This window comes from Lycium barbarum, chromosome 10 (genome assembly GCF_019175385.1).
Source record: "Lycium barbarum isolate Lr01 chromosome 10, ASM1917538v2, whole genome shotgun sequence".
Taxonomy (NCBI): domain Eukaryota; kingdom Viridiplantae; phylum Streptophyta; class Magnoliopsida; order Solanales; family Solanaceae; genus Lycium; species Lycium barbarum.
Genome location: NC_083346.1, coordinates 110759783 through 110775350, shown reverse-complemented (window position 1 = coordinate 110775350; position 15568 = coordinate 110759783). Strand labels below are relative to the sequence as shown.

The 15568-nt window shown below is 33.8% G+C and overlaps 2 protein-coding genes across 3 annotated transcripts; one reads left to right on the top strand and one right to left on the bottom strand.

The window, feature by feature from the left end:
- Positions 1 to 3759: 3759 nt before the first annotated feature.
- LOC132615980 (uncharacterized) lies at positions 3760 to 9752 on the bottom strand. 2 transcript variants are annotated; one of them, XM_060330580.1, is made up of 4 exons: positions 9515 to 9752; positions 8045 to 8335; positions 4081 to 4778; positions 3760 to 3996 (listed from the first exon to the last, which is right to left on the bottom strand). In XM_060330580.1, the coding sequence occupies exons 1-3, from the start codon at positions 9635 to 9637 to the stop codon at positions 4116 to 4118; spliced, it is 1077 nt and encodes a 358-aa protein (XP_060186563.1). In that variant the 5' UTR covers positions 9638 to 9752; the 3' UTR covers positions 3760 to 3996; positions 4081 to 4115. The 2 variants fall into 2 exon arrangements, with proteins under 2 accessions (XP_060186563.1, XP_060186562.1); XM_060330579.1 differs by having other exon boundaries at positions 3760 to 4778.
- Positions 9753 to 11051: 1299 nt separating this feature from the next.
- LOC132615058 (uncharacterized) lies at positions 11052 to 13669 on the top strand. Its single transcript, XM_060329613.1, has 2 exons — positions 11052 to 11447; positions 12868 to 13669. Exons 1-2 carry the CDS (start codon positions 11349 to 11351, stop codon positions 13537 to 13539), a joined length of 771 nt encoding a protein of 256 aa, XP_060185596.1. The 5' UTR covers positions 11052 to 11348; the 3' UTR covers positions 13540 to 13669.
- Positions 13670 to 15568: the final 1899 nt, after the last annotated feature.

The following is a 15568-nucleotide window of genomic DNA, read 5'->3' as shown; positions in this document are numbered from 1 at the left end:
ATGATAGATTTTGGAGGTCTTTTTATCGAAATTGGCTAATGACTGATGCTCTAAGAGTGGTAGTAGGTTTTGATGGTTCCTTTTAGTGAAGGGGTTTTGTTGGTCGAATGAGGTATGACTCTTTACTTTGTTATGGAGTTCTTGAAGTTAAAAAATGACTTAAAGTTGTGATCTTGATGAATTGATAAAGTTGTATTCGTTTTTTTTTTTTTTTAAGATACTTTGTCTTGATTCAACGATTGATTGTTTCTTTTTGCTCAAAAACTCAAAATCGACCAATGAGTGATGCTCTGGGAGTGGTAGTAGGTTTTAATGTTTCCTCTCAGTGATTGGTTTGAAGGGGTTCTATTGGTCGAGTGAGGTCTGTCTCTTTACTTGCTATTGGGTTCTTGAAGTCAAGGAATGACTTAAAGTTGTGATTTTGATGAATGGATAAAATTGTACTCCGTATTTGTTTATTTGAGTTATGCTGAGCAGATACTTTAGCTTGATTCAACTGAGGTTGGAATCTTTTTGTTAAAAAATTCAAAACCGACCAATTAGTGATGCTCTAAAAGTGATAGAGGTTCTAATTTTTTTGTATCTATTAGATGATCATCCTGCCTATTTCTGGTGGGGGGTGGGGGGAATTGAGTCATTACAAAAAGGAGAAAGACTACCTACTGATTCTACACTAAAAGGGCTGCGAGGATAGAGCCTTCCTGACAATATAATACTCTTTTATAATAAGTATCATCTTAGTAAAAAAACATACATATTAAGAAACTAATAATACAAGGTAAAGTTTATTAAATTACTCTTATATAATACAGTAAAAATAAATTATTTTTTCCTCTTGATTAGAGAATGCACTAGTAGTAATCCTTTTGATATTGGAAATCCAATAATACCAAGTTATTATGTGTTTTTTCCAATCATCATTTAGATGTTATTTAACTTGTAGTTTTTGTCTAAGGGTAAAGTTTAAAAAAACTGGTCAATTTATGTCTTTATTTCTTAAAATGACACTTATTATGGGATAATTTTTTTTTTTTTATTAAGGTAATATTTATTATGGGACGGAGGAGCATGTATGTAATCCTTTGGACCAAAAAGAGCATGTGAAAGTTTGTCATTTTGCAAGAAAGCTCTTCAATTTTGGTAAAGTTTTATATGTTGCAATAGAAGTATTCAATACACACCTCAGAGCATTCTTCGAATCTGACAATATGGCATTCTTTCTTTTGTTCCATAATTTAACCTTGACATTGCATCGTTTCTTTTTGACATAATGCATAGACAGGACTTTAAATTTGACCTCAACTCTGGCAAGTATGCCTTTCAACTTTGATGTGCACAGGTAGACACCTTAATTTGTCTTCACTTTCAGTTGAACACTTCAAATTACAAAATGATCATCTAGACACCTTCAAAATTTATGTAACATGTGAGTACCATGTCAGCATTTGTGTTTATGTGTTCAACTTTATACAAGTTGAGGTGCTTACTTGTGCACACTCAAAGTTAGAAAACATATTTGCCAGCTGCAGTCAAGTTTGAGGGCATGTTTATGTATTATGCCTTTCCTTTTCCTTGTTGCATGATGGCAAACGTCGATACCATAATATTGAACTGTTCCCGTCTCTAAACTATATTTGAGGGTTATTGCTCCACTCCTTTTCCCTGAGTTATCTTAAATTGAAAATTCCAGTTCAACGGCTTCCGTAGAGCTCAAATCTTCATATAGCGGATAATGTTGCGATTTTAGAACTTCTCTAAAATACTGTTATTTAATCTGTTTTGGATGAGAATTGGTTAAAATTAATATAATATATCAATCACCTTCATAAATTGTTAATCTCTAAGACAATTGTTTATACTTGTCAAATGCCCTCACCATGATAAGAATGTCAAAGCCGTATAAAAACTCAACAAGCTTAAGGACAGATGTAATTGCTAAATTTGAATCAATTAAAACACAATTTTACTTTTTCATTTTCGTTTATCATCGTGTTAGGATTTGGGATTTAAAAGTGTTAGGATTTTCATCTGGGATTTAAAAGTGTTAGGATTTGTCCTAGTTTTATAGACTCTCCTAGGGGCTTCTAAGTGAAGTGAGACTCCAAATGTTTTTTTCATTTTTTCGATAATGTACTGACTCCTATTAGGATTAGTGTTACTTCCCATTTCAAATTATCTGTCGTGATTACTAAAAATAGTTGTATAAAATTATTTGTCATTTTAGAAATTCAAGATATACAATTAATTATTTATTTCCCATTTTATCCTTGGTAGAATTTTTTCATTAATAGAGATGACACATAAATAAAGTAAACATTTAATGGAGAGAGATTATAACTTAGATATAAATGACGACAAGTTTGCCGCCGGTTTCAACAATTTGATTCAGCACAGTTTAGCCACGGTCTAATTGACGATACATGTTTTTTTTTTCACGGACAAATATTAATGATTACGAAGGGCGATGTAAATGCATTGATGTTAGCTTTCGTAAAAAAAAATCACCGACTACACAAAAAGGACCGAAGTTATACTATGAATACAGGAGAAGAGAAGAGGTCCGATTACGCATATTCCTAATCCTAAATGGAATGTAACGATGTAGGGATACATATGTTTATTTTGTCATAACGGCTATATATTTATATAAGTTTGGTAGATTCCTCAAAAGGACTTGTCGATTGTTTGATATGATGATGATGTAACTCCTTGTTGTGCTAAAATATCAGCCATTATTACTATCCCCGAAGCTGTAACGGATCACTGGATTCCCCAATTCCTTCCGCCAGAACCTGCATTCCAGAATTATATTGTCAAAATAAAGGTTTATTTTTTCCCAAGAGGTGTATTACATCGGTGGAGTCTGTTTCCGCCTCAAGTGGGCAGCGCCATTAATTCCACGTGTGTGTGGTTTAGGCTTTGGCAGTTCTGTGGTATCCCATCATGCAATATCCTCTATGTCTCAGATAATTCCACCAATACCACATGTTTGAGACATAGTCTTAAAAGAACCATCAGTGTTCAACTTAAAAATCCCGTTGACATGAATGGGTTTTTTACGATTGTTGGAGGTGGATGTGGAGCCGAGGTAAGTGTATTCAGGGACTCGAGCGTGTACTTGCTGGATAGGCACATAATGGATCTTATTATGGAAGATGTTGTGATTCCGATTGATCCATAAGGCTAATGGAAAGAAGATATGCCATTGGAGAAGATTATTATGAAGTTTGCGTCTTTGTGATTGCTCTTTTTTAAGTTGATGAGCCAGTCATGAATTGTGAAGTTTATTACCTAGATGTCACTTCACAACTATTAATAAATCATAGTATCTTAATTACTTATTTGATGTTGGAAATCATATTAGCATTTTCTGAATATCAAAATATCTTTGTCCAGTAAGTTGGTCAGTCAATATTTGTTTAATTCAAAAAAAGGTCGAGTGAAACATATCCGACGTATAGTAAAACTTAATTTGAATTATTGAAGATTATATTTTCAAAAACTTTTAGTTAAATAAAAGGAGAAGATTTTTATATCATGCAATTGTATTTGCTTCTAGAATAAGAAAATTGTTCTTCTTGAACTCCCAAATACTCTACTTTTGTAGGATTTTAATATTTTGGAGTTTCAAGAAAACGTGGAACTACTCTTTCAATAATTTAATGCCACAAATAACAGACCAAGGAAAAGGTAGTTGAAAATTTAACTTTTAATGTTGCCTAGGCCAAACGCCACTTTTAGTACATATAAGGAGGATACTTTAAGCATGAAAATACACAGTACTTTTTCTCCAACACATAAATCTTATACATTCATAAATTTCAAATGTAACCAACATTAGTAAGACATTCTTTGCACAACTCTTTAATGCTCGGACTAGCTATTACTTGTAAGTTGTATATTTCAAGCACCTAAGCAATAATACTTGGAAATGGCAAAAACAGAAGAATGAGAAGGAACAAAGCAGGCCCGTTATGGTCCTCATCTTCCTTAATTCTGCAAATGTGATACACATGAGATACACTGAATCTAAATTTAACAGAGAAAACACTTAAGAAACAACCATGATATCTAAAGTACCTGGGTTGTTAAACTAGTAGCAGAACGGTAAAAGTCTACTGACCAAAGTCACACAGTTTTCCAGCAGCTGCTAATAGTAGTAATGGGACGGAAAGGAAGAGTATAAGCCAGGATTCCAGTGGTAATATTTTCATGATCAAGCACATGTAGGAACCAAACAACATAGATACTGAGATTTGAGGCCATGGTTTCAATGGAAAACCGCGTAGAATGGAGATAACAATGGCTAACGATGCTATGAAACCCGTTGAGTTAAATAATATGAATGATGACGTGATAGTAGTGGAATCTCTTTCCTCGTGAACTATTCGACCTGTATCATAGTCATAGATGTAATTAGCCTTGGTAATGAAGCGCGGGAAGCGGCAAGCTGCCGTAAACAAAACAGTAGCTAATAGAGCAGCCGCGGGCAATAGAACATATTCTTTCTTCACTTTGAGGGCAGAATTTTTATTTAAACGCGATCTTCCCTTCTCATTCCAAGAAGCATGTACTGGTGAACATTTGAAGTTATTCTTCGTTAGGTCTTTGAACTTGCCAACTCCAGCCTGCTTAGGGATCTTGTCTCCTCTAGTGTTGCTATAACTAGAAAGAGGTAGATGGCGCAAGCTTTTTAAAGTGTTAACTACGCATGATTGGAAAGAACGGATGCCCGAAGACTTGTTGACACTTGAATCACCAACAGCTGCCAGTAAATTCTGCATTGATACAAATATAAACATTAGTAGCTCTCTAAACTATCCTTTTATTGGAGATGGTAACAAGCTCTCTAAACTATCGTTCATGCATATGGAAAAAGAATTTAGCTCAAAACGAAGTTTCAGTAACAACTAAACTCATGATTACATATCAACCTTTTGGAAATATATACTAGAATCATGATAGAAATGAAAAGCACCTCTGCAAAATAAAGCACTAAATAATTTCACAGCAAGAAAAGAAAAGTTACTCTTACTGCTTTAGAAACAGAGTTTATCCCTCCTAATGTAGAAAGCCTACCACACAAGTGGGTGATTTCATGAACTTTAAAGCTTTCAAAAGAGGCAATTAATGTCCCTCTCTGCATGCAAAATAAAGTTTAAGACAGGAACAAAAATCATAAACCGTATTTCCCATTTCGCCTACTTCTCACCAGAGGTCTAGATGTCAATATGGGATCTGGCAGCCAGGCAGTTTCATTGGAATAGGAAACAAGAAAACACAACAACTGGGGCGGATCTTAGGTAGGCGCGGTGCATTCGACTGAACTCACTGCTTCAAGAGAGCGTGAATGCAGTGGCATTCGGAATTTATTAATGCTAGAACTATGTTGGTCGGACTATTCAAAAGTGTCGCTGCACCCGTGTTGGATCCTGCAAAAATATATTACTTTTGAAAGATCCGAAAAACACCTGACAGCATTATTAGAGAGTCCGAGCAACATAGTTCTAGAAGACCACAATGTTCTGAACCTGAAGCAATCTCTCATAGTACTTTGTTAAAACTCTGTCTCCGTCGGAAAGGACATATTTGTGTAGGAGCAAATTCCTCGGGATACTATTTTCATGCTGCCCAAACTAGTTTATCTCCTTCTGGTGGTCAAAACATTGAGATAGTAGCACAATCCAAAGAAGAATTGTATATAAGCAGCTGAAGAAATATTGGTCAGCGGTCTGCCCAATCTCTAGGATTTCATTCAGGAGAGAACTGATAGTTCTGCACCCATAATAACTCAAGAATCCTATATCACTATAATTAACCATATGTGAAAACCATATCTCACCGATATAATACTCTTAAACAGATGGCCACCGCGTAAAACTACCTAAGAGTCTTGTAATGACTGCCCCTATCCTTCAAAATTGCATAGAAATGCAATGACCCCACAATTTTTCCGACTTGATGTCATTCATTGACAAGCCCAGTGCAAGCAGACCATGATTTGCAACATACCAGATGGAAGCAACTGTTTGAAACCTTAAAGAAAGTTTTCTTCTAGAACTTTTCTCATATATATGCAACTCAGGCTCAAGTCTCCGTCGTCCTTATTCTTCTACTTCCAAGTTGTTCAGCAGAAGAGAGGTAAAACAGTTGCATGCAGGACAGATATACTCCTGTATTCGATAATCAAGATGGATGGGGACCAGGAGAAACATCAAGCAGCTGGACTTTGCCCAAAACACAGTTCACCAAAAATAGTTGGCTCTTAGAGGCTTTTGTTATGTATATAAATCAATAAGTGCATAAGCGAACTTTTTGGATATGCAGAGACCATGCATCTCCATAGCTAAAAATAGTATTGAAGCCTCTTTCAAACGCCTCACAGCTAAGGAAGTGCTATTTCACTGATGTTTGTGCTCCAACAGAACTTGTGGGAGAAAACGTTGTCTGCCTCTTGACATAGTTCTCAGGGGAAAGCCTTCTATTAGATGCAACTGACATCTTTATGTATGCTTCTGCCTCCCTCATTAAGTATGTACAATCTAGCAATGTGATACCACTTTTGGTTTGTGTCCTTTTTTCACAAAACATGGCATCTGAACAGCGTCCTTTAGCACAAAACTTTTGTAAATCCATAAATATTGTTGCCCATAAATTTGTCTCCAATGGATACGCACATAGGAAGTAGCACCAAAACTAATAATCACCTTTAATTATATCCTATGTTGCTGGGACTCTCCAAAAATACGGTCGCGCCCGTGTCGGATCCTCCAAGAATGCACTATTTTTGGAGGATTTGACACGCACCCTATGTCATTTTTGAAGAGTCTGAGCAACATGGATTATATCCTTGCAATCAACCTGGGCATCTTGAGCTTTCTTTCACTGAGGCCATAATTAAATGAGTATAGAATTTTCTTTTAGTTTGACCGTGAAAATAGTGTTTTTCTTCCATGTTCCTTTTATTTTGCATATAAAGCTATTAGTATGCAATATGCATAAAAATTGGAGTGGTTTGTAGTTTTGTACTACAGTTAAAGAGATGATGTAAAATGTTAAGAGCTTTAGACTGTAGAATTCCTGTAAAGACATACTTTCACTGGTGGTATTTGTTAGTCTCAATCGGAAATAAATCCAAACTGTCATAACTTGTGAACAAGTTCAAATTTCCTCTGACCTCAAAGTTTAGCATACTTTATATTTTATATTCTCAATATTGTCACAAAATTTTCCTTTACCAAACATATAAAGATATATCTTATCTCTTTCTTATCAAATTTACAAAAGCTTTGAGCAGAGAACTTTAAAATGCAAAGCAGATCAGTAGCAAAATTGAGAGATTTAGGTAAATCAACTATTACATTGAAGAAACTTAATTCATTACGATGGTGCTCAAGAAATCTCATAGCAAAGACCAGAAACTTCTCATTGTTGAACAAGTATACTCCACCAATATTACTTTGTTTGTGTTTTTGAGAAATTCCTGAGTGCTTGTGGCACACAGTTCAAAATTGGGTGGATAATGTCCCTCTATCATTCTCCACTTAAATATCCCTAACGTATTGAAAATAGTATAAAATTGCTCTCCCTCCACCTATTAGGCTATAATTGCCCTTAATGTTAAACATACATTTATTGACTATTATTTTGATGGGCAATTATCTATGTCAATTTCTGTTAATTTATTGGTCCACATGTTATTAAACCCAACTCTTTCACAACCCGACTCATTAACCCAAACTCGTTTTGAAAAGATCCCAACACTTCTTCCTCTTCTCGGTACTACTCCCTTCCATTCAAAAAGAGTGTCCACTTACTCTTTTTTTTTTGTACAAAAATAGTGTTCACTTACCGAATAAAGAAACAACTAACCTAATTCTTCCAAAATTATCCTTACTAAATGTTAAGTGATTAAATCTCAGTACCTATTTAATTAGGAATAATTTAATCAAATTACCTATTTTTACTTAAGAGTTAAGTATTTTCTTAAGAATGTGCAAATATGAGAAGAAAATGACAAAAGAATAGGTCCAAAAGCACAAACCTGACGTTGATGTTGTTGGTTGGAAGATGGTTCAGCCACATCTAAATTAACTACAACCGAGTTGTAAGCCCAATAATCCTGAAGATGACACGTTGCAATTGGCAAATGCAAATTTAAGGATCTGTTTGGAAGCTGAATCCGAAAGTTATGGGGCAAGGATGCAATTATTATCAAATTGGTATTCAAGTATGACATGCACACAGCAGCGAAACCTCCACTGGCGTATCCAATTTTGACGCCATAGTATAATCGAATTCTTTGGAAAAAATGGCCACTGGTGACGCTGGACTCCTATCCAAAATTAAAAATGATTTATTCATTAAAATGTATTTTTAATATACGTCGACAAGATAAAAGTAAAGAGAGAAAATTTTAATCAATTTTTTCTGAGTTAATTGCAGCTTTTTGGAATGTAACAGGGCCATTTTAATTTTTCTGATTTATTTAATCCGACAATCAGAAGTTATTAATATTTTACAGAGACCAAAAATAACCATTAATGAAAATCTTAGAAGATCAAAATTGTTCGGAAATAAAGAACATTTTTGTCATTTTCTCAAAAAACGGATACTAATTATGTCTATTGAAAGTAACTAGATCTTCGAAATAACTATTTATATTAGATAAGTCATTCATTTCATTTTATGTGAGGAGATGCAAAGTAAGAGCCCGTTTGGATAAACTAATTGTAAATAACTTATAAGATTTAAGAGTTGAAATATATTTTTCAAGTGTTGACACTGAGTATATGAATAAATAATTACGTGTTTGAATTGAAGTGCTGAAAATAATAATAAGCAGTTGATGTGTTGGTAAGTTGTTTTTTTGTTTAAATGACTATAAATTTAAAATTATCCTTGTACCAAAAAAAAAAAAAAAAGGAACGACGTATATAGAATGAAAATGAAGTTAGGAGCTTTGTTTAAAAAATATACTTTGAGAACTCGAAAAAATATTAAGGATAATATAGTAATATATTTGGTCAAACTAGCACTGCTTATAAGCTGAAAAGTCATAAGTAAGAATAATCACATGATTTTTGGTTGATTTTGTCATATAAGTACTTGACTTATAAGCATTTTGGTCAGGGGCGGAGCCAGTAAGGGTTGGTTCATCCGAACTCCCTTCGGCGAAAAATTACACTTTATATATAAGGTGAAAATTATTTTTTATGTATATATAATATATGTTGAACCTCATTAGCTTCTTCGTTTATCTACTTCTTCGTATTTTTGAACACCTTCAGTTAAAATTCTGACTCCGCCACTGATTTTGGTGTTTACCAAATGAGTAGATAAGCTAAAAGTTCTTATAATTTAATTTAACCAAGTTATAGACTTAGCCAAACACCGCCTAAACGAACAAATTGTTCAATTTTGTGAATTTGGGTATGACAAATATTAGCACACTTCCTTTCAAAGAAAAAATAAAAAAGAGAGAAAAAACTGAAGTGCATGAGTTTTGAATTACCCTGGTCCATGAGCGGGCATTTTCCAGTGGGCAGTCGAATAACAATCGCTCAATAATGTTGCCTTTTGGAGCTCTCTGCTTTACGGGCAGCTCTTCCAATACAGCCATTGTGACTATGGGCATTAAGCTAGAAGTCAATCAGAGAAAAAGAAAAATAATTTGAAGACAGAGGAAGAATGGAGTCTGGTAATGCTTTTTATTTTGGGAGCAGAAGAAAATTTCCTGTAATTTCCAAGAAGTGTACAAGTTCTTTTAGTACTAGAATTTTTGTTTAAAAAAAAAGGGTTCTAGTGTGAAATCTTGACCTTCTTGGACATTTTCGTGGTACTTACTATAGTTGTCATGTGGAACTCAACCTATGGTAACAAATATTTCTAATCGTTTCGCACCTCAAAAGTATCTGATCAGCAACTTCCCTGTATTATATATATATATATATATATATATATATATATATATATATATATATATAAATTAAAAAATTGTCTTCTTAAAAATATTTAGACAAAATTTTTCATGGGTCAATTATGCTGCATAGTTGCTTAATTTTTAAATGAATTTAGTTGGATGAGTCAAAATCGGCTGAATTAATAAAATAAGTGGGTCAATAACCCATTCAAACCTAAACAAATTGGGCAAATCTTGATTTTATAAGTTGATTAACAAGTTGTGCTATTTCTGTATATAATTATTACCAAAGTGTTTGATCGGGTAAAAATCTCTAATATGTAAACTTCGGCGAGAGTACAATAAAGTCCTAAAAATTTATCGTAAAAGAGAAAGAAATTTTCAGTATTAATTAAGTACACTCGCAAGAAATGCGTAAGTTCTTACCACCATCAGGGAAAAAGAAGAAAGAAAGAAAACAGTAATGTGAAACCACCTTCATCTTCTTGGTGGTGAAATATCTCTGTCTTTTTTCGAACCTGATTTCACATTAACCCTTCATTTTTTTAATCTATCAAGTACTAAATTTCTCTTGAGAAGACAAACTCTTAGTATTACCCCGAAATGTGAAGGAAACTACCGGAATTTGCAGTGTACAATTTTCCGACAAAGTAGGTTCAATTAAACTTCCTTCAACTGATCATGTATATGCTGTCAGGGGTAGAGCTAGAAGTCGATGTATGGGATCGGTTGAATCTAGTAATTTTAGTTCACACTCTATATTTGTATTAAGAAAGTTACTACATGTATATATAAATTAAAATTCCGAATCCAACTGCTAGTATCTAGTGTCGCTATCCAAAATTATAAAGTTCAAATTCCAGTTCCGTCTCTTTATACTACCCTTGCCTCTTGGCCAAGTTAAAGGGAACCTTCTTTCCGCGTTGCAAAGCTCAAATTTCCGGTGCATAGAAATTTGGCTTCGAAATACTTACCGGTGCTTGAAACTTTCAATGTAATTTTGAATAAAATGCATGTCCAAACATAATTTCAGCTTTTAAATATCACTTTTCAACTTCAAATATTACTTCTTCTTTTTTTCAGATATTACTCAATTCATATCCCGACGCCTTCTTAGTGTTACCGCGAAATGTGAAGAAATTTACCGGAATTTGCAATGGACAATTTTCCGACAAAGTAAATTCAATTAAACTTCAATGGGCATCTTTTATTTCCGCGTTGCAAAGCTCAAAACTGTACGCGGTGATTTCCAGTGCATAGAAATTTACTTACCAGTTCTTGAAATTTTCCATGCAATTTTGGCACTTCCTGCATCTCTCTTATTTAAATCCATATCTAGAGCAAAGTTTGAGCTATAGTAACAAGCAAATTAATCTATTTCCAAATTCTCTCTAATCTTATTTTTGATATATCCCCAATTATTGTTATGGCTATGAACATTGAGTTGTCCTCTGAAACCAAACAAGAAGAAATGCAGGTGACAATAAAGGTTGATGAGGACATTCAAGAAAATGAGGTCCTTGAGGTATCTCTCTCGATTAGTCTCTTTCCTTTTTATTTTAGTGGCCAGGAGAGGGTTTTAATAATTATTTCTATGTTTTGGTTTATATTATGTTTAATGTATAGGTTTTTTTGTTTTTGTTTCACTCGATGTTCGGTATCTATATTGGAGCCCGAGTACTTTTGGATTCGCGCCACGTAGGGCACGTTTGAGAGAAGCGCTCCCTATCAAAGATTTTTCCATACGCAGGGCTTTAACATGAACCTCTGGTAAAAGGGCTAATTTTAGAGATTTTTACAGTATATATTAATTGGCTCAAGCTTACTATCGAAATGAGCACATATTTTTAGATCTTACCCTATTTAGCCCATCTTGTATATAATTTAAAATACTTAGGAAAATATACTAATTCTTTAATTGTTATTATAATTTTTATTTTTTAATCCTTAGAAACTGATTAAAAGTGATATTCATGTCTATCATCACAGATTTAAATATTTTTGGGTGAACTAAAGTAAAAAAAAATAAAAAAATTAAAAACTCTATTCTTGGGTTTTTTAAAAGCTTGATAACTCACAAACAGGTTTTGTGATTTAATGAGATTTTGATAAATTGATAATAGGGGTTCGTCGGAGATGTTATTTTGAATTTGTGGTTAAAATTTGAAGCTATTCGATGAGGATTGATCCTTTTGGACGGAGTTTCATGGTTGAAGTTAGAAGGAGACCAAACTCAATTTTTGTATAAGTTTGTAAAATATTGTATATTTTGTATAACAATGTAAAAGTGTGTATAAACACTTGTTATACACTTTTAAACAAAGTTGATACATTATTTACAATAAGTGTATATTATTGTATAACCTTGTATAAACACTACAAAAACAATTGGCAATGCAGGTGTAAAACTTTTGAAAAATAGCTACGTGTGTGTAGTATGTTGGTTGGGCCGTATATTTTTAAAAAATTTCCATTTCTTGCAAAGTAAGAAATATACTAAAGTAACTGAACTTCACCTGTTATATTAGTAAAATTTTAAAACTTTACTTAGTGTAAGAATAAAGTTACAATATTTTTCCAACTAACAGTAATGAGTATGTATTATAGCTATGGTCGCAAAATTTAGTGAATTTACAGTTAATTGCATTAGTTATTTTCTAATCCAATTATTTACTTCCATTTTAATACGACCGCCTGGTGAAGGTGGCAAACACTGCAGTGGGCAATGGCACATGCTTTTATATTGGTAGCCTAAAATAAAAATAATTATCTATACTAGAATGATTTTGTGTTTTTCTAACACAAATTTTGTGTTTTTCTAACACAAATGTCGATTAGAGTTAGCTATATATAATTTGGGATCTAAAGTCAGTGAATTCATATAAGTGTCATCTTATAATGTATGCACATTTTAATATTTTTTTTTTACATATAAACATATATAGGTCAAGACAAAAACAGTAGATCCAGTTGAACTCACAAAGCCCGCCTTAGATTCGGCTGGTGAAAGTGGCACACGCACTGCAGAGGCCCACGAAAAGTCTAGCAATTGGATAGTGAAAGCACCAGAGGAGGATTCTACAAGATCAATAAGGAGTGAAGTGCAACCATTATTGACTTTGTTGTTAACAGTCATGGTGTTTATCGCAGGAGGGGCATATGCAGCTCTTCTTAATTTTCATGAAGTTTTTCCTCACGTAGAGCATGTCAAGATTGTGAACCTTAGCATCCTTGAGTTGTTGACATTTCCAAGTGCTGCAGTAGAAGGTTTTCTTTTCCTTAGTGCGGCCACAATCACATTCATATCAAGCATGTTGGTGATTTTGTCTGCCTTGTGCCTGATCTGTGGGAAATGGGCATGGGGCCCTTCATTGGCGACTTTAATCTTGTTTGTAATAGCGGCAATGTTTCTTAGTTTTTTTGCTATGCTGAATAAGCTTGTTCCGCACTTGATCACAGTAGGTGGAGGCCTTGCCAAAGTTCCAGGAGTAATAATTGTTATATTCTACAGTATATATGTGATGGTTCTTATACCTATATTGGCAGTTATTGTTACAAGGGTAATTTATGGAATTCGTACATGTAAGATAGTGAAGTTGTGTACAACAAAAGCTTAAATTTTCTATGCATTTGACATTCTAGTGCAGAGTGTAATCTAGGACTAGCCTCATATCCTACATGCCACTAAAAGTGCAATGCGGTGATTAGTAGCAGCTTTTTGATTTTTTTTTTTTGTTACGAGTAATACTCCCTCCATCTCAAAAAGATTGTCTTAGTTTGACTTGACACGAAGTATAAGAAATAAAGGAAGACTTTTGAAATGTGTGGTCCAAAACAAGTCTTAGATATTTGTGTGGCTGTAAATCATCTCATAAAGTTAAATTGTTTCTAAATGTAAAAATGTGTCATTCTTTTTGGGATAAACTAATAAAAAAAGTAAAACAATCTTTTGGGATGGAGGGAGTACTAGTTTTAGTACCCGCGCGATGCGCGAACAACGTTAAAAGCATTAGTCATGTTAAATTATAACTTAACTTAATTGAGAACATTACATCATATTTATTTAAACAAATATAATCTTGTTTCTCGATGCAATACATGCAATAACAATATCTCTCTTGCCCCGTTTTATATGATATATTTTTTATTTGTTGGCACCCTTACCAGTCACCACCACTTATTTGAAATGACAAGACATGTGAAACTCACTGTCACTCATTTAACAAGATATTTTAGCAGGACTTTTGTATGAATTTGGCTTACATGTCACAAGTCTTGTTTAAAATCGCCTAGTCAAATACCGTCATATAAAATGAGACAGAGGGAGTGAGTACAAATTAACGACAAATACAGAAATTAAGGCCAAATACAGAAACGTGCCTTAAGGTTGCCACAATTTTTCATTTAACATTGTTTTTTTCTGCTTTTGTAACTCTCACTTGGTAACAAAATCAGTTTATTCACCAAAAAAAAGATTCGTCATTCCTTTAAAGTCAGGTAGATACTAGCAGTTCTCAATATAATCTTGTAATTCGAGTGAGAGCCCCAGAAAATATCTATCACATTTGAAGAAGCCAAGAAAAAGGAAATATTAAAAAAAATGCGGTGAAGGTGGATCGAACACGTGACCTTCACGTCCTCAATCTGACGCTCTCCCAACTAAGTTATCCCAGCAAGGAATGTCAACGCACCAGCCCGGACTCGAACCCGGTTATGTACTATGGGAGGGTACTCTTCTACCACTACGCCACTGGTATTTCATGTCTTTTGTTTGGCCAAAATGATTTAATAAATAATAATTTTCAAATATTGGATTTCTGTAATTAGTAGTTCTGGTCATCTAGTAGCTTTTCCAATCTCTCATGTGGATTAGAAAAAAGTTTATTTTCTTTATAGAACAGATTTAGGTTCTTTGTAAAGTTTGAGATATATAGAAAAATGTATTAATTAAGCACCTCTGCATAAAGTATGTGCATTTTTTTTTTTTACCAATTTAATAAGATGCTCATTCAAATCATTCCATATCAAACTCAGAATCAAGGATAGAGACAATGCAGATGACTCTATTGAAAAAAATTCCGGAGCATTTGCATTTGCATTTTAGTTTAACTTCCCTTATATCTATTGGCATTTGCATTTCTTGTGCTTTTGTGGCAAAGCCTACAAATACACTAACTTGATTCTTTATGAACTTGGGCCGGCTTGTCAAAGAAAGAGTTGCACGTTGTTATGTGACCTTGTTTTGTGCCGTAATAAATGGGACCCAATCAAAATAAATAAAACGAAAAGAAAATGGCAACAAGTTGCAAGCAGCAAGTTGCAATGTCCATAACATGTTTTTGGTTGCAATGTCCATAACATGTTTTTGGTGATAACCAATTGGCAATCGTGCAAATTGCATAGAACCAATTATTTTGACTGGTTGAAAGAGTTGGCATCATTTGCTATAAGTAGAGGACAGCTCTCTCGTTCAAAACACACCTTCAAGCACTTAGAAAACATTTTAGTGCTTTCTTCCTTTGTCTTTCTTTTGCGAGTAATGTTATAAGAGAGTTGGGTATTGGGAAATACTTGTGTGAACACTTCTTTTGGAGTGATCTTGTGAGGTTATTCTCTTGGGATATTTTTGGGGTAATTAGAGTATTT

What these genes read in the sequence shown, in the direction of transcription:
- LOC132615058 (XM_060329613.1), top strand. Translation starts at nt 11,349, where the DNA reads ATGGCTATGAACATTGAGTTGTCCTCTGAAACCAAACAAGAAGAAATG. An exon ending in AAGAAAATGAGGTCCTTGAG is followed by an intron (nt 11,448 to 12,867) that starts GTATCTCTCTCG and finishes AAACATATATAG; the next exon opens with GTCAAGACAAAAACAGTAGA.
- LOC132615980 (XM_060330579.1), bottom strand. Translation starts at nt 9,637, where the DNA reads ATGCCCATAGTCACAATGGCTGTATTGGAAGAGCTGCCCGTAAAGCAG. An exon ending in ATGCCCGCTCATGGACCAGG is followed by an intron (nt 8,336 to 9,514) that starts GTAATTCAAAAC and finishes AATTTTGGATAG; the next exon opens with GAGTCCAGCGTCACCAGTGG. An exon ending in ACCAACAACATCAACGTCAG is followed by an intron (nt 4,779 to 8,044) that starts GTTTGTGCTTTT and finishes GTATCAATGCAG; the next exon opens with AATTTACTGGCAGCTGTTGG.